This window comes from Thamnophis sirtalis, unplaced genomic scaffold (assembly GCF_051295495.1).
Source record: "Thamnophis sirtalis isolate CommonGarterSnake01/CBP01778 unplaced genomic scaffold, rThaSir2_p1.2 scaffold_7, whole genome shotgun sequence".
NCBI classification, from domain to species: domain Eukaryota; kingdom Metazoa; phylum Chordata; class Lepidosauria; order Squamata; family Natricidae; genus Thamnophis; species Thamnophis sirtalis.
The window spans coordinates 96,003,099-96,026,238 of NW_028261387.1; the positions used below are offsets into that span (position 1 = coordinate 96,003,099).

Genomic DNA, 23,140 nt, shown 5'->3' on the forward strand with positions numbered 1-23,140 from the left:
ATCATGGTTGTACAAGTCTATGGTATATGGTAACTCATTCACTTCCATGTAGACCTCTGAACCTAGAGAATGCCCATAGTCAGCAAATAAATCTTTTACTAGCATGCAAACTTCTGACCCCTAGTTGATACTGCAAAGTCAGCATGCAAACTTTTGACCCCTAGTTAGTGCTGAGAGTTAACCAGTTGTGACCTCTCACCTACTTAGTGCTTAGAGTTAAGAGTTTGTGACTTCTGCCCTACTTAATGCTTCAGAGTCAGCAGTTTGTATTACTGATCTTATGGTAAATGATTACTGCTGTTGTATACAGAGCCGAGGTGGCGCAGTGGTTAGGGTGCAGCACTGCAGGCCACTTCAGCTGACTGTTATCTGCAGTTCGGCGGTTCAAATCTCACCGGCTCAGGGTTGACTCAGCCTTCCATCCTTCCGAGGTGGGTGAAATGAGGACCCGGATTGTGGGGGCGATATGCTGACTCTGTAAACCGCTTAGAGAGGACTGAAAGCCCTATGAAGCGGTATATAAGTCTAACTGCTATTGCTATTGCTATTGCTATTGCTATACGTGTTCCAGCATAGCTATGCATGCCTACACTTATGTTACAACGCAGATGGTCGTACGTTTTCCTGCAAAATGTCTTGATAAACTCTGGAATTCATTTCCCCATCAATGACAACAATCCGTCCAGGCCCTGAGGCAGCAAAGCAGCCCCAAACCATGATGCTCCTTCCGCCATGTTTTACAGTGGGGATGAGGTTTTGATGTTGGTGTGCTGTGCCTTTTTTTCTCCACACATAGTACTGTGTGTTTTTCCCCAAACAACTCAATTTTGGTTTCATCTGTCCACAGTATATTTTGCCAGTAGTGCCGTGGAACATCCAGGTGCTCTTTTGCAAACTTCAGAGGTGCTGCAATATTTTTTTGGGGGGGGGACAGCAATGGCTTCCTCCGTGGTGTCCTCCCATGTACTCCATTCTTGTTTAATGTTTTCCTTATTGTAGATGTGTCTACAATGGAGGGAGGTAGGGGTATACATTAGGCTAGACAAGAATTTGGTGGTAAACTAGAACTATTTTGACACACAAAAAACTGTACTCCGATGTCTCACTGATTGAGGAATGATGAAATGTTTGTTTTAAAAGAAAATAAAACTTTGAACCCTAAAAAAAATAAAAAAAGAGTTGGGAAATAGGCAAGAGATCCACACATCACGATCATCTTGCCCAGATCCTGCCGTAACTTGCGTCATTGGCCGAATGACCTCATGAAGGGTGGGAGGTGCCATGACCGCCCTTGACCCTTCCAGAAGCTTTGATCCTCTTGGTCTGGACCATTGACCGGCTTAATTGAGCTTTGCAGTATCCTGGCAGAGATTAGTGGGAACCTGGGACTTCTCCAGTCGCAACGGGAAGCGAAGGCTCTTTCCTAACCAGGACAATCTGGAGCTCCTCGCGTGGCCACAACTTCCACCGCCTCCCAAATTGTGCAATTCAAGATCACGATTATTATTATGATGGTTGATTGCAGCATCAGCCAGATGTTCAGACCAGATTTGTCATTTTTGTCCAGCTGTGAAGGACTCCGGGCAGACAGATGTGGCTGTTTGGCCGGGATAGATATAAAACAGGGGTGGCTCGCAGCCAGCATTACGGCTGGTTCGCTGTGAGTGCCATTTTGCGCACGCACATGCAGGGCATGCGTTATGCGTGTGTGCGCAATTGCTGAGAAACTGTTATCCACATGTGCAGAACATTAAAAACAGAGTAAAAACCATGCCGGCAACAGAGAACCGGTTCAGGGGTGTGGCCAGCCTGCTGTCCCTACCAGTTTGCCAACACAATTTTCCAGCAGCAATCCTTCTCTGATGTAACGTCACAGGATGTGAGCTGTTCCAAGTCAAGCTGCCTTTTGCAATTGACCGATGGTAATTGGGTCAATGCCAATGTTGTTGTTGTTGTTGTTGTTGTTGTCTTTGTTTGTTGCATAGCCAGCTGGATGCTCAGACTGGATTTGGCAGTTTTGTCCACCTCTTGAGTGCTTCCCAAGGACCTGCAACAGGCAGATGTGGCCATTTGATGATGTTAGATGCAGAAGATAAGCCCTGTTCTCAGGGCTTGGTGGTGGTATTATTATTGTTATTGCATGGTTAATCTTTGGTGAGATTCACAGCCTTTGGGGCTGGTTGGTAGCGCAACAGCTCGAGTCCTAACCAAGGACCTAGGAACTGTTAAGGTAACGTCGGAGGATATAAGCTGTTCCAAGTAGGGTGGTTTTTTGTAGAATCAGAAGTCTGATAAATTTAAATTTTCCAAATAGCGAGGTAGCCCTTTTAGGTATTGCTCCAAGGGCTCTGATTACAATTGGGACAACACACAATTTCTTTTTCCACAGTCGCTCAACTTCAATTTGCAAATCCCGGTACTTTGTGATTTTTTTCTTGCTGTTTATCTTCAATCCGTGCATCTCCAGGTATTGCAATGTCAATGAACCATACTTTTTTCTTGTGTGTTGTGGGCCAAGTGCCTGTCAGTCTGGATTCTGAAGCCCCACAAGATCTTGACCATCTGATTTTCGGTGACTTTTTCAGGCTGATGTTCCCACCAGTTTGTTGCTGTTTTAATATTATAATTTTTGCACAAATTCCAATGGATCATTTGTGCTACTGAATTGTGCCGCAATTTATAATCAGTCTGCGCGATTTTTTTACAGCAGCTGAGTATGTGATCAACAGTTTCGTCAGCTTCTTTGCAAAGTCTGCATTTGGCATCATCAGAGGATTTTTCGATTTTGGCCTTAATGGCATTTGTGCGGATAGCTTGTTCTTGCGCAGCCAGGATTAGTGACTCTGTTTCTTTCTTTAATGTACCTGTTTTTAACCATAACCAAGTTTGTTCCCTGTCCACTTTATCTTTTATTTTTTCCAGAAATTGACCATGCAGTGCTTTGTTCTGCCAACTCTCCATTCTTGATTTTATCACATCTTTTCTGTATTCTTGTTTCGTCTGTTGGGCCTTCAGTAGATTTTTGTTCTTTACTTCGGTTAATAGATGTTCTTGAGTGTCTTTTAAATAATCAGCCAGTGCATGTTTTTCTTCTTCAACTGTTTGCTTCACTTGTAATAATCCTCTGCCACCTGATTTTCGGGGCAGGTAGAGTCTATCAGTATCACCACGTGGATGTAAACTGTAGTGCATTGTCATTAGTTTCCTGGTTTTTCGGTATTATTATTATTATTATTATTATTATTATTATTATTATTATTATTATTATTATTATTATACAATTGTATCACAGCGGCCAGTTGTTTCGCCGGATTTGGCATTGGTTACTAGTCGGGCCCCACCCAGGGGCCTAGGACGTCGTAACGTATTTTCGTAATATGCGTGCAGATCCAAGCAGTGCGGCTTTTTGCATTTGACTGATGGTGATTTTGTCAATTTTTAACTGTTTTAAATGTAATTCCAGTGCTTTTGGAATAGCACCCAGTGTGCCAATTACCACTGGAATAATAATAATAATAATAATAATAATAATAATAATAATAATATTATTATTATTATTATTATTATTATTATTATATATTTTATTCATAAACATGAAACTCAGCCAACTGAACATTCAAAAATGCATTACAAATACCAGTGACTGGTGCTAATGGTTGATACGGTTTGCTGCCAGCGTCCTAGATATCAATCAAGGACCTTCTTAAAACATACTATGTTCCGAGTAGTGCAGCTTTTTGCAGTTCCGCTGGGGTTATTTGTTGATGTATCTTATAAAATTCTTGGACATCATCATTATCATTATCATTTTGTTATGGATACCAGGAGGAGGAGGAGGAGGAGGAGGAGGAGGAGGAGGAGGAGGAGGAGGAGGAGGAGGAGGAGGAGGAACAGTACTTTCTGACCTTTTCTTTCATATTTCCCATGAGAACACCTTGCTCTGTAGATGATGGAGAATGTGCAATGAATCCAGGCCTCCTATCCCTGGGGGCCCAGTGGACATTTCCATCCTGTATAATCTCAGAAGGAATGTGGAGGAGGAGGGGGTGGAGGAGGAGGAGGAGGAGGGGGTGGAGGAGGAGGAGGAGGAGGAGGAGGAGGAGGAGGAGGAGGAGGAGGAGGAGGAGGAGGAGGATGTGCCTGGATCTCCTCAACTGTTCTTTCTCCTTTTCTTCTCCTTGACCCAGGAATTATCATTGCTGGGTGGAATGTTGGATGGCCCGTCCAGACCTTCCCAGCGGCTATGACGGATGGCAGGCCTTGGACCCAACTCCGCAGGAAAAGAGTGAAGGTGAGTGTGATGGAGAGGTTGTGCTACCAGGTCTCCCCCAAAAGGCTAAGGGAGGGTCTGGGATGGACCTGCCAAGTCCACTCCTGGAACACGGCATCCAGCCCTGATGTCAAAAAAGATGGGTGGGACGCTGGAAAGAGTCCAGGGAAGAGCAACAAAGATGATCAGGGGACTGGAGGATAACAATGAATGAAGAACGGGGGCAGGAATTGGGAATGTCTAGCTTAATGAAAAGAAAGAATAACAGAATAACAGAGTTGGAAGAGACCTTTTAGGTCATCTAGTCCAATGAAACAGGAGACTCTACACATCATTTCTGACCAATCTCTTCTTGGAAGCCTCCAGTGATGAAGCTCCCACAACCTCTGAGGGCAACTTCTCTTCCATGGGTTGATGGTTCTCACTGTCAGAAAACTTCTCCTTATTTCCAGGTTGAATCTCTCCTTGGTCAGTTTCCACCCATTGTTCCTCCTCTGGCCTTCAGGTGCTTCGGAGAATAAATTAACCCCCACCCCATCTCACCCTCTTCTTTGTGGCAGCCCCTGAGATATTTGGAAGATGCTCTCCTGTCTCCCCTGGTCCTTCTCTTCCCTAGACTAGCCAGGCCCAGTTCCTGCAACCGTTCTTCATTTGTTTTAGCCTCCAGACCCCTCATCTTCTTGGTTGCTCTTCTCTGCACTCTTTCTAGAGTCTCCACATCTTTTTTATAGTGTGTGGTGACCAAAACTGGATACAGGATTCTAGGTGTGGCCTTACTAAGGCTTTATAGAGTGGTGTTAGTGCCTCCCTTGATCTTGATTGTATCCCTCTGTTAATGAAACTTAGGATTGCATTGGCTTTTTTGACAGCTGATGCACACGGCTGGCTCCTATTTAGCTGGCTGTCCACTAAGACTCCAAGATCCGTCTCCCAGTCCCTGCAATTAAGCCTGGTTTAACCCAGTTTATATGTGGACGTTGGATTTTTCTTGCTTAAGTGTAAGACTTGACTCCCCCCCCCGCTTCTTTGTGGCAGCCCCTCAAATACTGGAAGATGCTCTCCTGTCCCCCCTGGTCCTTCTCTTCCCTAGACTAGCCAGGCCCAGTTCCTGCAACCGTTCTTCCTATGTTTGAGCCTCCAGTCCCTTCATCATCCTGGTTGCTCTTCTCTGCACTTTTTCCAGAGTTTCCACATCTTTTTTTATAGTGGGGTGACCTGATAGCAGTGTTCCAATATCCCAAGGGTTTCCACAAGAGCAGGTAAATCTATTCTCCAAAGCACTTGAAGGCAAGACAAGAAAGAACATATGGAAACTAATCAAGGAGAGAAGAAACCTTGAATTAAGGAGAAACTCCCTAACAGTGAGGACAATTAACCAGTGGAACAGCTTAAGTTGCATTAATAGAGGGATACAATCAAGATCAAAGGAGGTACTAATACCACTCTACAAAGCCTTAGTAAGGCCACATCTAGAATCCTGCATCCCGTTTTGGTCACCACACTATAAAAAGAGGTTGAGACTCTGGAAAGAGTGCAGAGAAGAGCAACCAGGATGATGAGGGGACTGGAGGCTCAAACATAGGAAGAACGGTTGCAGGAACTGGGCCTGGCTAGTCTAGGGAAGAGAAGGACCAAGAGAGACATGATATAGCAGTGTTCCAATATTTGAGGGGCTGCCCCAGAGAGGAGGAAGGGGGTCAAGCTATTCTCCAAAGCCCCTGAAGGCCAGACAAGGAATAATAATGGATGGAAACTGATCAAGGAGAGATTCAACCTGGAAATAGGGAGAAATTTTCTGACAGTGAGAACAATCAACCCATGGAAGAGAAGTTTCCTTTGGAAGTTGTGGGAGCTTCATGCCTGGAGGCTTTCAAGAAGAGACTGGAATGGTGTCAGAAATGGTGCAGGGTCTCCTGCTTTGGGGGGGGGGGTTGGACTAGATGACCTATAAGGTCCCTTCCAATTCTGTTAATCTGAATCTATCTAAGAGGATCAAAGGCCTGGATACTAAAACATGCGATGAACGGTTGCAGGAACTGGGCCTGGCTAGTCTAGTGAAGAGAAGGACCAGGAGAGACAGAAGATAGAAGTCTTCCAATATTTGAGGGGCTGCCCCAGAGAGGAGGAAGGGGGTCCAGCTATTCTCCAAAGCACAAGAAAGAGAGAGGGGGGGAGGGAGGGATGGAAGGAAGAAAAAAATAATGAAAAAAGAAAAAAGAGAGACATGGCTGTTCTAGTGAAGAGAAGGACCAGGGGAGACAGGAGAGCATCTTCCAATATTTGAGGGGCTGCCCCAGAGAGGAGGAAGGGGGTCAAGCTATTTCCCAAAGCACCCAAAGGCCAGACAAGGAAGAATGGATGGAAACTGACCAAGGAGAGATTCAACCTGTCAACAAGGAGGAATTTCCTGACAGTGAGGACAATCAACCCATGGAAGAGAAGTTGCCTTCAGAAGTTGTGGGAGCTTCATCACTGGAGGCTTTCAAGAAGAGACTAGACTGCCATCTGTCAAAAAGGGTGTAGGGTCTCCTGCTTGGCCCGGTGGGTGGGGGGGTTGGACTAGATGACCTCCAAGGTCCCTTCCCAACTCTATTAATCTGAGTGTGGATTCAGTTGACCATTTCTACTTACAGGAAGAGACTAGACTGCCCTCTGTCAGAAACGGTGTAGGGTCTCCTGCTTGGGGGGTGGGGGGGCTGGACTAGATGACCGCCAAGGTCCCTTCCAACCCTCTTCTTCCACGTCCTATGTGCTCCCTCCGCAGGAGTCTACTGCTGTGGGCCAACTCCGGTGAAAGCCGTCAAGGATGGACAGCTGGACTTCAAGTACGATGTGAAGTTCGTCTTTGCTGAGGTCAACGCCGCAGTGGCCTACCTGATGCTTCAGAGCGACATGTCCCGCAAGAAGACCATACACCCCACCTTTGTGGGCAAGAACATCAGCACCAAGAGTGTGGGGAAGGACACCAAGGAGGACATCACCCACACCTACAAGCACCAGGAAGGTACTCGGAGGGGCCGTGGGAAAAACTGGGCGGGCACCCTTGAGGTCCTCCTGGCAGGAAATATGCCGTAATTGAGCCTGGAATTACAATCATAACTCATGCCAACCCTTAAGTGGATTCCCACTTGACCTTTGGCGTGGGGGTCGTTTAACTAAAGCATGGTCCTTAAGTGAACGCAGCCGTCATTAAGCAAATCCATTTGTCCACCGTGGCTGTATTCCCCACCCACCCACCCACCGCTTTTGTTTTGCTGGAAACCAAGGCCAGATTCTGGCAAAAACATTAATTGCAGTCACCAGAAACAGGCGTAAGTGCCGGTCAGTTGCCGAGCAATCATATCACCGTGGGAACGATCATGAGAACTTCGAATCTGCCTGCTTTGAATGTTGCCCTGAAGAGATCCGTTGTAACTTTGAATCGGAGCTAAAGAATCGGTCGTAAATTGAGCACCGCTTGTTAACTGTCGTGAGAATGTTTAATGGAAGCCCAAATTTTAAGACGTGTGGACTTTTAACTCCCAGGAGTTGAAGTCCACACATCTTAAAGTCTCTGAGGCTGAGAAACATGGGTCTAGTAGTGCTTTTGTTCCATGTTTTGCATATCCCTCCATCAGTTGGCCATTCGGAGCTTCTAAGCATGTGCAGAGTTCTAATAAAGGAGAATATTTGTTGAAACGCAGCAATGACATTAAAGCCAGTCCTGGACTTTTAACCATCACAACGAAGCTCCACATTTCCATTGCTAGGCGAGACGCTTGTCAAGTCTCTTTGACCCCCGTTTTACGACCTACCTTGTTAAGCGAATCACTTCAATTATTCAATTAGTGACCGTATTGTTCAGCAAAGTCCCTTTCCCCCCATACTGTTGTAACTTCGAACGGTCACTAAAAGAACTGTTGTGAGTCCAGGACTATTTGCACATAATTTGAGCAGTGAAATCTCTGCTAGAAAACAACCCAGCTCAGCCGGTAGAGTTTCTTTAGAAATAAGTTGGGTTTTGGCCGTGTCTCCTGTTCTGACCGAGGCTTCCTGATACAGTAAAAAGCAGACACAGTCCCCCAAAAACCCTCTTTTTATTTCAACGGCTGTGAATTATGTTCGTTCGCAGCCCATAAATGAGTCCCAAATAGTTTGTAAAGAGTCCGACCAAAGTCTGCCAAAGTCTTTCAGAATAAGGCTGATAAGCGCCCACCTTTAGCGCCCTTGAAACTCTGCTAAAGACCTAATTGGCAGTTAGCTTTGCAAAGCCACACGGAGCACATTTTCAGCCTTTACGTCCTATGGGAGGGGGCCAATCACCTCCAAGCCTTTCTCCTGAGTCGCCCCTTTTGTCTTAACTGTTCTTGCCTTCCGGCAGCTCTGCGCATGCACACACTGGGAACAGGCTCCCCCTGTTCCTCTGCCTCGCTGCCGTCCGACTCTGGAGGCTCCGGAGGCAGCTGATAGCTGACATACGGCCCTGGACCCCTCTCTGCCTCTGACTAGAGGGTTCCTGTCAGCTTCTGCTTTGCTGTTGCTTCAGCTGCCATTGAAACGGGGAGGGAGGGCAGAGTATTTGGGTGGGGTTACTTATTGTGCTGGAGGAAGATTCTGGAGATCTTTGGATGGACGTACTACGCATGTGTGGATGTTTCCCGCCTGGATTAACGGCACCGACATTCCATCTTCGTGATGCCTTTTGAAGTTATCTCACACCTGACACTTGAAGGACTTATGATTGGACTAGGCCTATGATGCCAGGGGGGAGTGGAATGGGCTATTCTATATATCAACTGCTTTCGCGCCTAATTAACCAGACTTTGCTACGCAACCGCTCTTTAGCCATTTTTAATTAGTAAAAGTACATTTGATTTTCTACAAATGAAATCTCGTGGTCTTCTTTCCTAATTATTAAATGGAGAGGTGCTGACAGTTCCACCACAAAACCGTGTTTGACGAAACCGCGTAGCTGACATCATCACAGCGCGACAACAGCACGGAGAAAAAAGCATGCTGTAAACGCTAAACCTAAATTTAACCCCTAAACCTAAACCTAACCCCCCTAAACCTAATCCTAAACCTAACCCTAACCCTAACCCTTAACCTAACCCTAACCCTAACCCTAAACCTAACCCTTACCTTAACTTGAATCGGCTTGCTTTCAAAGCGCTATTTAAAGCGCCCTTCATTCTCCGCGCTCGCTGTTGTCGCCCTGTTGATGATGTCAGCGGCGCGGTTTAATCGGGCGCGCTTTAGTCGGGCGCGGTTTTGTCGTGCCACGCGACCAGAGCCCTCGTCCAAGCGTTTCCCAGACTCAGGACTGGCCCATGTTCCTCCCCAACCTCCTCGCTGTCCGAATCTGCTACCAGCTCCACCGGCCCCCGGCAGACCACAGCAGGTCCCTCCTACCCAAGTGAAGGGAGAGAAGGTGCCCTCTGGGTAGCCCCCTCCCCACCAAAAGGACATTTTCCAGGTTTCTTTCCTCCTCTTTTGGCTGCAGATTCGGAAGAGGAGAGAGCCTCCTTCGAGCAGGCAAAGCACGAGAAGATGCCGGCCGTTCAGGAGGAAGGTCTGGCTCTCCGGATCAAGGCTTCCGAGGGGATGAACAACGGCTGCGACTTCGATGTCTTTGTGGTCATCAGCAACAACACGCCCGAGGAACAGCCCTGCCGGCTGAGGATTTCGGCCGCTACCACCAGCTACAACGGGGAGCTGGGCTCCGAATGCGGCTACAAGGACCTGCTAAATGTCAACCTGGAGCCCAACGCAGGTTAGCGTCAGCGGAAAGATTCGAGTTTCCAGCTCCAGCGGGGGATTGCGCAGGAACAAATCAAAAGGAAATCCAGGGAGCTGGAAGGAAAGGAGAATTATTTATCCCAAAAAGCCAAGAGATTTATCCAAGGGGCCAGCTGCAGAAAAAAGGGGGCTTCATAGGGGAGATTGTCCTTGGTTTGGGTCTTGAGGGGTGTTCTGGTTTTAGGGAGACCCTGGAGGAGTGTCAGTACGTGTAGAGAGCCGAGGTGGCGCAGTGGTTAAATGCAGCACTGCAGGCCCCTTCAGCTGACTGTTATCTGCAGTTCAGCGGTTCAAATCTCACCGGCTCAGGGTTGACTCAGCCTTCCATCCTTCCGAGGTGGGTGAAATGAGGACCCGGATTGTTGTTGGGGGCAATATGCTGACTCTGTAAACCGCTTAGAGAGGGCTAAAAGCCCTATGAAGCGCTATATAAGTCTAACTGCTATTGCTATCTATCTATCTATCATCTATCTATCTATCTATCTATCTATCTATCTATCTATCTATCTATCTATCTATCTAATCTATCTGGGTGAAATGAGGACCCGGATTGTTGTTGGGGGCAATATGCTGACTCTGTAAACCGCTTAGAGAGGGCTAAAAGCCCTATGAAGCGCTATATAAGTCTAACTGCTATTGCTATCTATCTATCTATCTATCTATCTATCTATCTATCGTCTATCTATCTATCTATCTATCTATCTATCTATCTATCTATCTATCTATCTATCTAATCTATCTGGGTGAAATGAGGACCCGGATTGTTGTTGGGGGCAATATGCTGACTCTGTAAACCGCTTAGAGAGGGCTGAAAGCCCTATGAAGCGGTATACAAGTCTAACTGCTATTGCTATTGCTAGAGCCAGAGAAGGGCTTAATTAAGTCAAGAGAAGTGGATGGAGTCCCTCTCTTTGAATTGCAAGCATTAGAATGATCTTTACATTGTGTTAACTGAGTTTCGTATGTTTGCTTGTGTGTGTTTAAAGTTTGACATCCGTGTTTCATTCTCATGTTGGAGAGAGTTTAAAGGATTTCGGAGGCTGCCAATCCGTAACTTTGTGGAGACCTGGGTTAATTGACGTATGATTTCCCCGTACAATATTTCTAACCTTGTTATGTACATTCGCACATTCTTTCCACTGTAGGGACTTGCATGGGGTGGGCTGCAGAACTGATCCTGCGGCTCGCTCGTCCATCTTGTGCAGGATGGGGGGAGGGGGGGTGGACGGAGAGGAGAGGCAAAGGGGAAGAATGTGGGTTAGGGTGTCCGTAGGTCAGACGGTGAATTTGGCTCCGACACCTGAGCGAAGTTCACTATGTGTGCCAAACGGGCAGCGTTTACGTTTAAGTTTTTTGCACAGTGATGCAGGCTCCTGGCACATTACGGTCAAACCTTGGCAACTTTAAGACTTGTGGACTTCAACTCCCAGAATTCCCCAGCCAGCAAAGCCTTCCAGAAATCCTCTGGCCTTTTGGGACTTAACTTGTTCTAGGTTGCTCACAGATTGTGTCCCTTGTTCAATTAAGCAGTTTTCGGTGTCTTCTGAGTTCCAGTTGGTTTTTACAGCTGCACTGCGATAGTCTTCTGTCTGTCTGCCCTACCTGGTGCCTGGACCAAAACATTGGCAGGTTGTCTCCTACTGCAAATTTATTGCAGGGGCATCCCTTGGAGACTGAGAAAAAGACATGATGGAAGGATTAATGGATTGGTCAGCATCAGCACCTGCCCCAACCTGCCAAAAAGAGTAGAATTACAGAATAACAAGGTTGGAAGGGACCTTGGAGGTCTTCTAGTCCAGCCCCCGGCTCAAGCAGGAGACCCTCTACATTTCAGACAAATGACTGTCCTGTCTCTTCTTAAAAATCTCCAGTGTTGGAGCATTCACATCTTCTGGAGGCAACTTCTGTTCCACTGATTAATTGTTCTCACTGTCAGGAAGTTTCTCCTTAGTTCTAAGTTGCTTCTCTCCTTGATTAGTTTCCACCCATTGCTTCTTGTTCTACCCTCAGGTGCCTTGGAGAATAGTTTGATTCCCTCTTCTTTGTGGCAACCCCCGAGATATTGGAACCTTGCTATCATGTCTCCCCTGGTCCTTCTCTTCATTAAACCAGACATTCCAGTTCCTGCAACCGTTCTTCATATGTTTTAGCCTCCAGTCCCCTAATCCTCTTGGTTGCTCTTCTCTGCACTCTTTCCAGAGTCTCCACATCTCTTTTTTGCATCATAGGGACTTTCATTTCTTTCTCTCTCTTTCTCTCTCTCTCACACACACACAGAAAGTGAGTGAGTGAGAGAGAGAAAGAGAGAAAGAGAAACATAAAGTGTGTGAGACACACACAGAGAGAGAGAGAGAAGAGAGAAAGAGAGAGAAACATAAAGTATATGTGTGAGACACACACAAACACACAAAGAGAGAGGGGGGGATGGAGAGAGACAGAGAAAAGAGAGAGGGAGGGAGAGGGAGAGATCTTTCCAGCTCTCCATTTTGCAGGAACGTGTGCTCAGCTCCTGGGGAGCCCCAGGGACAGAAAGACGTGCAATGTGTATCTTCTTAGGATGCCGATATGCTCAAATATTCTTTCCTCCGGCTGAAGGTTGCAGAATCTGAAGTCCAGATTCTGCCGAAACCTTTTTGCAATCAAAAGCTGGAGGAAGCCAGTGGGAGGCTCTGGGCAAGGCGGATCCTTTGCGCTCCCTCCAGGAAAGTATGACGTGCTTTTTCCATAGCTGGGAAGGGCTCCAACCCCCACCCCCCACCCCTCCCCCCACCCCCAAGGGGAGCCCAGATCTTCCTCCCTGCTGCTATTTTTGGATTTAGGTGCAGCAGAGAAACTGCTCCAACCTCAGGTTGACCCCCTGGAATTAAGCGCCTGGCATCCAAAGCTCCTTTGCAGCTGTTTTCCGGGAGCCGAGCGTTTAAGAAGTTGGGAGACGCAGGAAGGAGCCCAAGGGAGGTTTTCCTGGTGGGAATCCAGGGGGGTTTCGCGAGGGCAGAGATGGCAAAGCTTTTGGGCACCGAGTATCCTAACCGGGACGGGCATGTATGTGAGCGGGTCGCAGCACTGAAAACCTGAAGAGCAGCTGGCTGGCGTGAGCTGGCATAGTTCTTGGCTGTTTGGGGGGCGTTTTTAGTCTGGTTTTCAGGCCGCTTTTCAACAGTTTTCGGGCCAAAAACAGCCTGAAAACAGCCCTAAAACACCCTGTTTTTTGGCCGTTTCAGGTGGCGTTTTCGGGCTGTTTTGGGGCCTTTTTCAGGATGTTTTTGGGCAGTTTTGGGGCTGTTTTTCAGGCCATTCTCAAGCCATTTTTTGGCAGTTTTTGGGCCAAAAACAAGCCTGAAAACAGCCCTAAAACACCCTGGTTTTTTTGCTGTTTCAGGTGGAGTTTTCAGGCTGTTTTGGGGGGCTTTTTCAGGCTGTTTTTCGGCTGTTTTCAGGGTGAAAACAGCTGTAAAAACAGCATGGTTTTTTGGGCGTTTCAGGTGGCGTTTTCGGGCTGTTTTCGGGCCTTTTTCAGGATGTTTTTTGGCTGGTTTTGGGCTGTTTTTCAGGCCATTTTCAGGCCATTTTTTGGCAGTTTTCGGGCCAAAAACAGCCTGAAAACAGCCCTGAAACACCCTGTTTTTGGCTGTTTCAGGTGGCGTTTTCAGGCTGTTTTGGGGGTTTTTTTCAGGCTGTTTCTCGGCTGTTTTCAGGCCTGAAAACAGCTGTAAAAACAGCATGGTTTTTTGGTCGTTTTGGGGGGCATTTTCACACCGTTTTCCAGCACTCTGGCACTCGCAAAGACCAGCTGGAAACCATGCGTGCCGTAAACCAGAAGAGCAGCTGGCGATGGCTCTCTGCGTGCCCCCTCTGGCACCCGTGCCATAGGTTGGCCATAACAATGCTAGGGATTCCTGCACCTTCTTCTTCTCCACATGTTTCACAATCCTTACCTTTTATTTCATTCCCTCGGTTTAACACTCAAGAGTTGATCTGGACTCTGGCGGGGCCAACACCGAATCATAGGATTTAAATGGCTGTGGTGGGAGAAGACGACGTCCAGGATGTGGCAACCAAAAGCTGACAATTTGCATAGGCAAAATTGTTTTTTAATCGGCAGTCCTCGACGTACGTCCAACAGTTCTGTGGTTAAGTGAGACCGTTGTTAACTGAGCTTTGCCCCGTTGCCTTGGCACCGTTGTTAGCGTACTAAAAGTTAATAATTTTTGTTATTGCTTTAAAGGGGTGATCTATAGATTTAATTAATAAATAAGTAAATAAAACATAAAAGATACACAGATGAAACCATCAAAAAATGGTTCCACCACAAAACCGCGGACGACAAAATCGCGGTCCACGAAAGCGTGCATTTGACGTCATCACAGCGCGACGAAAACATCGCGCTGTGATCGAAAAATGTAAAAATAAAGCGAAAACCTTACCCTAACCCCCCAAACCTAACCCTTAACCTAACCCTAAATCTAACCCCAAACCTAACCGTTAACCTAACGCTAAACCTAACACTAACCCTTAACCTAACGCTAAACGTAACCCTAACGCTCTAAACCCAACCCTAACCCTTAACCTAACCCTAACCCTAAACCTAAACCTAACCCTTACCTTTATGTGAATCGGCTTGCTTTAATTTTAATTTTATTTCAATTTTTAATTTTTTTCGTCGCACTGTGATGACGTCACATGCGCGCTTTCGTCGATCGCGCTTTTGTGGACCGCGGTTTTGACGGGTCACGCAAAAAATAACAATAGTATATAATATCATTAATGGCTTTGTGTAAAACAGGAGTATCCACCTTTAGCAACTTTCAAACTGTGGGCTACAACTACCAGAATTCCCCAGCCATCTTTGCTGGCTGAGGGATTCTGGGAGTTGAAGTCCACAAGTCTTAAAATTGCCAAGGTTGGACATGCTGGCTGAGGGATTCTGGGAGTTGAAGTCCACAAGTCTTAAAATTGCCAAGGTTGGACATGCTGGCTGAGGGATTCTGGGAGTTGAAGTCCACCAACCTTAAAGTTGCCAAAGTTGGACATCTCTGGTCTAAATAAAGCCAACAACCCATCAATGAATCGTGACAATCATTCCACAAATATCCAATGTATCAAAAGGTAAAACGTCATGAAAGAAAACGTATCTCTAAGAAAACCTGAACGATACACCCCGTTTCCAGAGCCCAAACAGAACCGGTGTCAGGGTTCCAAATAGCACCCAAAAGTAAATCAGAGTCCAAGGCAAAGGATTCCTCAAACTTCCCATTTATGAAGAGAGCCATGTTGGCACATCTGGGAAAACCTGAATCTGAAAGCTTCCCGGTTTTCCCCACCCAGTTGGAAGTTCAAGATCTTTCCCCACCACACCCACAAGTCCATCCCATGGTCCAATCTCCCACTGCCACACTGGCAGCTTCCACCCATCCAATTCCGGTCAGGTGCAGAGATGCAGAGACAACGGATGACCTTGGCTTTCTAGAAAGAATGTTGTTATGGCTACATATCATCTAACTCCATACAATCCCGTTTTCCCACCATAGAAAATGCCTAGTAGAAGAATAGAAAGTGTGGCAGGCCAAAGTCCCAAAAGGAAAGAGGGCTGCAGGCCTGACAGCTGGGTGTCTTCCTCTGCAGAAAGGACAGTGCCCTTGCGCATCCTCTACGAGAAATACGGCAACACATGATCAAGGTCACAGCCGTCCTACAGCAGTTGGAGCAGCAGAAGATCCTGCTCGGGGTGAGGGACTTCCACATCAAGAACCCCGACGTCAAAATCCGGGTGAGGCATATTTGGGGGAGGGGGGGGGCTTTGGGAAGGAAGGAGGGACCCCTGTGCAAGGGGAAGGACAGGTGACTTCAGGCCCCTGGTGGGGGAGGGGCTGAAATAACCTTTGGGTTCAGAGCTCTCATCCACCTTCCTACCTGCCTGCCTGCCTCCCTATCTGCCTCCCTACATACATGCATACATACCTCTCTGTCTTGTCTACCTGCCTACCAATCATCCATCTGTTTGTCAGTCAGTCTGTCTATCAGCCCCATGACTATCATTAAGTGTTGTCCCTTAGGATTCTTGACAAATGTCCTTTTATGTCCACTGAGAGCATCTGCACCAGAGACAAATTCCTTGTGTGTCCAATCACATTTGGCCAATAAAGAATTCTATTCTATCCTAAATACTTATTCTTATTCTTATATTCTTATTCTCATTCTCATTCTTTTATTCTTATTCTTTTATTTTTATTCTTTTATTCTTTTATTCTTTTATTCTTTTATTCTTTTATTCTTTTATTCTTTTATTCTTTTATTCTTTTATTCTTTTATTCTTTTATTCTTTTATTCTTTTATTCTTTTATTCTTTTATTCTTTTATTCTTTTATTCTTTTATTCTTTTATTCTTTCTTTTATTCTTTTATTCTTTTATTCTTTTATTCTTATTCTTATTCTTTTATTCTTATTCTTTTATTCTTTTATTCTTTTATTCTTTTATTCTTTTATTCTTTTATTCTTTTATTCTTTTATTCTTTTATTCTTTTATTCTTTTATTCTTTTATTCTTTTATTCTTTTATTCTTTTATTCTTTTATTCTTTTATTCTTTTATTCTTATTCCTATTCTTATTCTTTTATTCTTATTCTCATTCTCATTCTTTTATTCTTATCCTTTTATTCTTATTCTTATTCTTTTCTATTCTATTCTTATTCTATTCTTCTATCTATCTATCTATCTATCTATCTATCTATCTATCTATCTATCTATCTATCATCTATCTATCTATCTCCATCCATCTATCATCTGTCTGTCTGTCTATCTATCTATCTATCTATCTATCATCTATCTATCTATCCATCTATCTATCTATCTATCTATCTATCTATCATCTATCCATCTATCATCTATCTATCCATCTATATCTATCATCTATCTGTCTATCCATCCATCCATCCATCCACTCATCTAAGTATGAAAAATGGTCATGTCTCTTTTTTTAGTGCTGTTGTAACTTAGAATGATCACTAAACGAACCGTCGCAAGTTGGGGACTACATGTATCTTATTCTACTTCCCCCTTTCCCTAAACTTTTCCCTTTTCCCTCCTTTATTTTCCAACTGTTTTCTTTGTATTTAATATCCTAAATTGGTTTTAAAAATGTTTTTAACTGTCTCGCTTAGCAACAGAAAATCTGGGGCTCAAAGTTTGTCGTAAGTCGAGGAGTCCCTGTCAGGATTCGAACTGAGGGCGCTGCTTTTCCTCTTTCCGGCCTGCAGGTTTTGGGGGAGCCGATGCAGAATCGCAAAATGGTGGCCGAGCTGACCCTGAGCAACCCCCTCCCCACCGCCCTGACCAGCTGCGTCTTCACCATGGAGGGGGCCGGACTGACCGGGGGACAGAAGGTTCAGCAGCTGTAAGTGTGGCCTCACAATGACCCCCTGATGGCCGTCCACTCTGGGAGGGTTTTCTTGGGGGTCCTGTTTGGAGCAGGGGCTGGACTGGATGACCTCAGGAGGCCCATCCAGAGTTAAAAGTCAAGTCGCAAAATCAGATGATTATTATTGGCCACAATTGGTTCCCTCCAAATTGATTTAACTTTTGAACTGGCAGTCCACCGCCTCATGATTGAGCCCAACGTTCCTGTCGCTAAGTGAAACATCGGTTCAGCGAGTTTGGTTCCCTTTCACGGGTTTTCTTCCCACGGTTGTTAAGTGGATCACTGACGTTGGTAAATCAGCCCCACGGCTGTTAAGCGAATCCGGCTTCCCCGTTGCCTTTGCTTGCAGGAAGGTCCCCAAAGGGGAACACATGACGTTGCAACCGTCATAAATACGAGTCACTTTTTTTTCAGTGACGTTGTAACTTTGGTCCCTAATTGAACTCTTGTTACCCACATTTGTTGAATTGTCCCGCAGAGAGTTGTTCCATGCTGGAGGAAGAATGGGGGATCAGGGGGAAGCCCCCCCCCCCAAAAAACAAGTTGACCTATGCTTTTAGAATAGAATAACAGAGTTGGAAGGAACCTTGGAGGTCTTCTAGTCCAACCCTTGGTCAAGGCAGGAGATCCTATGGAGGCAAGCTGTACCATCCATCCATCCATCCATGCATTTCTCCTCCTCCTCCACCACCACCACCACCACCACCTCCTCCTCCTCTTCTTCTTCCTCTCTCTCTCTCGCTCTCTCTCTCTCTCCCCATCCATCCATCCCTCTCCTCCTCCTCCTCCTTTTCTCTCTCCCCATCCATCCATTTCTCCTCCTCCTCTTCTTCTTCTCTCTCTCTATATCTATCTATCTCTACCTACCTACCTACCTACCTATCTACCCATCCATCCATCCATCCATCCATCTATTCTATTCTATCTATCTATCTATCTATCTATCTATCTATCTATCTATCTATCTATCTATCTATCTATCTATCAATCATATCTATCTATCTATCTATCTATCTATCTATCTATCTATCTTTATCTATCTATCTACCTACCTACCTACCTACCTACCTACCCATCCATCCATCCATCCATCCACCCACCCACCCACCCACCCATCTATTCTATCTATCTATCTATCTATCTATCTATCTATCTATCTATCTATCTATCTATCTATCTATCTATCTATCTATCTATCTATCTACCTACCTACCTACCTACCTACCTACCTACCCATCCATCCATCCATCCATCCACCCACCCACCCACCCACCCATCTATTCTATCTATCTATCTATCTATCTATCTATCTATCTATCTATCTATCTATCTATCTATCTATCTATCTATCTATCTATCTATCTATCATCTATCTATCTATCTATCTATCTATCTATCTATCTATCTATCTATCTATCTATCTATCTATCTACCTACCTACCTACCTACCTACCTACCCACCCACCCACCCACCCACCCACCCACCCACCCACCCACCCATCTATTCTATCTATCTATCTATCTATCTATCTATCTATCTATCTATCTATCTATCTATCTATCTACCTACCTACCTACCTACCTACCTACCTACCCACCCACCCACCCCCATCTATTCTTTCTATCTATCTATCTATCTATCTATCTATCTATCTATCTATCTATCTTTCTTTCTTTCTTTCTTTCTTTCTTTCTTTCTTTCTTTCTTTCTTTCTTTCTTTCTTCTAAAAATCCTAAAATCCCAGGGGCTGGATGGGACCTTGGAGTTTCTTCTAAACCCTATATACCACTTCAGACAAACGGTTCTCCAGTCTCTTCTTAAAAACTTCCAGTGTTGGAGCATTGACCACTTATGGAGGCAACTTCTGTCCCACTGGTCAATTGTTCTCACTGTCAGGAAATTTCTATTTTTCCCCCCTGCTCCAGAGATACGTCCGTCGAACCTGGGGAGGACGCGAAAGTGAGGATCGACTTCGTGCCCCAGCAATCCGGCCTGCGGAAGTTGGTGGTGGATTTCGAGAGCGACCAACTGAAGGGGGTGAAGGGCTACCGTAACGTCATCATCGCCCCCCTGCGCAAATAAAACCAGAAGACCCCCCCAACCGAAAAAGCCAAACTACTCCAGGAGCCCCCCCCCCAGATGCCGGGGGTCAGGGGATCTCTTCCTGCCTGCACCCATAGCTATGCATCCAGATGCTTCTCCTACCCCTGCCACCAGCAAAGACTGGGGTGCTGCCCCTCCCCACAGCTGGCTGGAGGGCACCCCAGACACCCTAGACTTGACAGGCTGAAATTGGGGGGGGGGTTGCAAGCCTGTTCTCGCGATGTGCACCCAAGGAGAAGCACCCCTTTTGGGGTGTGACTTCAAGGGGGTGTCCTGCCCTGCCGTGCCAGGGGGTCCCACGACCCTCAGAGTTCGCCTACGTGGGTCCTTTCAACCCTACTAAGAAGTTGGCCATCAATTCTGGTTACCTGAGATGGCTGGGAGGTGAAGGGGAGGGAGGGTCCCACGTTGTCAACTTTAAGACTTATGGACCTCAACTTTAAGACTAGTGAACCTCAACTCCCAGAATTCCCCAGCCAGCTTTGCTGGCTGGGGAATTCTGGGAGTTGAAGTTCACAAGGGTTGAAAGATGTCAAGGTTGGATACTCTTGGTTAGGGAGTTCCTCTATAACTGCCCTCCCAATTATGTGTAGCCTTTGAAGGCCTCCAGAGCAAGACCCAGAGACCTCCCCTAGGAGAAGACCATGTCAACCCTCTGCTTCCCCCCATCGTGAGGTCCCACCAAGAATGAAACGATCTCCTGCCTCCCCCTGGCACGGCAGCCCATCAAAACAGGGGTGAGGTCGGTTGGGGAGAACTATCAGCCTTCTCCATTTGGCTTTGCCCTCTCCCTCTTCCCCTTATTCCCCCCTTGGCAAGCTTTGGCTACGATGGCACACTGCTGGCATGAAAGAAGTCCACCATTGCTTGCATGACTACGCAATCCCTAAGGCACTCCGAAGGCTTATTGTTTAGAGGACAACCTGTCGTTTCTCAGAGCGTGACACTCCTGGGTTTGCCTGCTGGACCATGGAGGGGTTTTTTTCCCCCATCGGGACGCCTGATTTCTGATGACCCTCAAGTACATTTCTGGCACCCCTTCCTTGACCACGAAGTACCAACATTTGGAGCCTCCACAAACCACGTTCCCTGAAGCCACCTGTCTACGGAGCATGTATCTCAACCTCAGCTGCTTGGAGATGGGTGGGCTTCCACAGCCAGCGGAATTCTGGGAGTTGAAGTCCACCCATCTTCAAGTTTGAAAGATAGCAAGATCTCAAGAACAGCATTTTACATGACTTCCAACCCCTACTTGGAAGAAGAGGGGAAATTTCCTGATTATTATTTTTTGACAGCTGTGTGTCTCCTGAGGGTGTGCATGCGTTTGGTTCCTTCAATCCTTGGGTGGGACTTAGAATAGCTCAGGAGCTGAGCAGGGGAAGAAAAGGGCTGGGAAGCAGAACGTCAATGAATTGTGGCTGGAGAACATCTAAACCTTCACCAAACTGCCTACCAGAAAGTGTTTTTGAAAGAAGGAAGGAGTTGCATGGTCCATCCACTGCTGGGACTCCACTCCAAGACCCATGGAGGGGGTTCCTTCTCTAAAAGCACCAAATGTAATGAAAAATAAATCCTCCAGGTAGACAACAAACCCATGGAGGCTACCAAAAAGTGCCTTCAAAAATAAGCCAGCTTCAAGTTGCTGGCAATTGGTCAACTCTCCCTTGACTACCTTCCGAGTTTTTCTCAAGAAACATCTTGAAGATGGGTGAACTTCAACTCCCAGAATTCCCTCTGGAGCATCCTCAAACCATGTTCCCTGAAGCAACCTGGTTAGATCAGTGTTTCTCAACCTTGGCCACGTGAGGATGGGTGGGCTTCAATTCCCAGCATTCCCCTTCCAGCAGATCCTGGGAGTGGAATTCCATTCACCAAGTGACCGAGTTTGAAAAACGTTGGGTTGGAGAGATAGCAAGATCCCAGGGACCTACTGGACTCCGGTGGCTCTTCTGCTACCGACAGCCATGCTGCTGGGCCATAAGGAACATGAGAAGAAAAAGGGTAGAGATGTGGAAAAGAAGACTCTGCCTCCTTCCACACTCACACACCATTTCTGGACAAGATCAGGTTGGCTTTTTCAAGGAGACGGGAGTCACTTGCCTAAGGTGTAGCTTACCGTAAATGCCAGCTGCTTGGGCAGCTGTGCTTTTCCAGCTGTGTTACCGGTTCTGAGTCAACCCAGCATGTTTTGGCTCCCTTCTCAAGGAAGGTGCTTGGCAGCCATTCAGCAACACAGCCAGAGATGGGCAAGACAAGCACAAAGGATGGATGGATGGATGGATGGATGGATGGATGGATGGGCGGGCGGGCTGAGGAGGTCAGAGTGGGTGGCCAACTAAGAATGGCCACTTGAGAAGACCCAGACCAGGCTGTTCCAGCTGTGGTGGTCTACAGGATGAGTAGAGGAGGTCAAGGACAGTTGGCCAACTAAGAATGACCAGTTGAGAAGACCCAGACCAGGCTGTTCCAGCTCTGGTGGACTACAGAATGAATAGAGGTCAGGGAGAGTTGGCCAACTAAGAAGGACCAGTTGAGAAGACCCAGACCAGGCTGTTCCAGCTGTGGTGGTCTACAGGATGAGTAGAGGAGGTCAGGGACAGTTGGCCAACTAAGAATGACCAGTTGAGAAGACCCAGACCAGGCTGTTCCAGCTCTGGTGGACTACAGAATGAATAGAGGTCAGGGAGAGATAGCCAACTAAGAAGGACCAGTTGAGAAGACCCAGACCAGGCTGTTCCAGCTCTGGTGGTCTACAGGATGGCCGGGGACAGTTGGCCAACTAAGAAGGACCCCTTGGGAAGCCTTTTCCAGCTGTGATGGTCTACAGCCATTGTTATCAGCTGGATTGGGGGGAGGATGAGGCCAGGCCAGGCCAGCTGGATTGTATCAAGTGGGGGAGGAGCATCTCCACCTCTTCCAAGTTTCCAGGGAACGTGATGTCCTTAAAACTTTCTTGGGGCTGGTAGAGCCCAACCATGTTACCTTTTGACCTGGTGCGTTTTGCATGCTCTGGATTCCCAGTCCCTCGGCTCCTGCCCAGTCACACCCTGCTTAGCACATACTTGCAAACCCAGAGCCTTCACCAGCGCACGGAGAGATTCAAGAGGCAGATGTAGTTTATAAGCCCTCAAAAGTCATTTTTTTTAAATAAAAAAAATCTCGTCAGATGTTTACTTGCATTGCAACCCTTCTGGGTCTGATGGCCTTTGCAAATGACGGAGAGCCGATGGGGATTTATTTTGCAATCACTCAATAAAAAGTTTATTTTCCACCTTGCAACTGTTTAGCTCCCTTTTCTGCAGCCAATCCTTACATCATGGCTCTCTGCTGCCAACAGCCGTGCCGGGGGGGGGGAGGCTGGGCACTGTTGTCCAGCCGCTCTACCCTTGAAAGCACCCCCTGTGTCTTCACGGGTAGCCACCTTGGAGGGGGTTCTGTGGCAAGTTCTCTGAGATGTTTCATGACCAAAGTAGGGAACATCATCAGTGCTAGAAGAGAGGAGGAGGAGGACTACGGGGTCCTTGGTGCTCCCTGAGCTTGGCTGTTTTCTTGCAGACGTTTTATGACCCAACTAG

General features: G+C 46.6%; 1 protein-coding gene across 1 annotated transcript in view; it reads left to right on the plus strand.

Annotated features, from left to right (window-relative positions):
* The window catches only part of TGM2 (transglutaminase 2), a 57,475-nt gene extending 34,635 nt beyond the window's left edge, over positions 1-22,840 (plus strand). The window contains 7 exon segments of the mRNA XM_087720881.1: positions 4,188-4,291; positions 7,035-7,274; positions 9,753-10,022; positions 15,671-15,715; positions 15,718-15,815; positions 17,301-17,437; positions 19,388-22,840. Coding sequence (XP_087577007.1) covers positions 4,188-4,291; positions 7,035-7,274; positions 9,753-10,022; positions 15,671-15,715; positions 15,718-15,815; positions 17,301-17,437; positions 19,388-19,544 — 1,051 coding nt within the window. The 3' untranslated portion in view covers positions 19,545-22,840.
* The last annotated feature ends 300 nt before the right edge of the window (positions 22,841-23,140 follow it).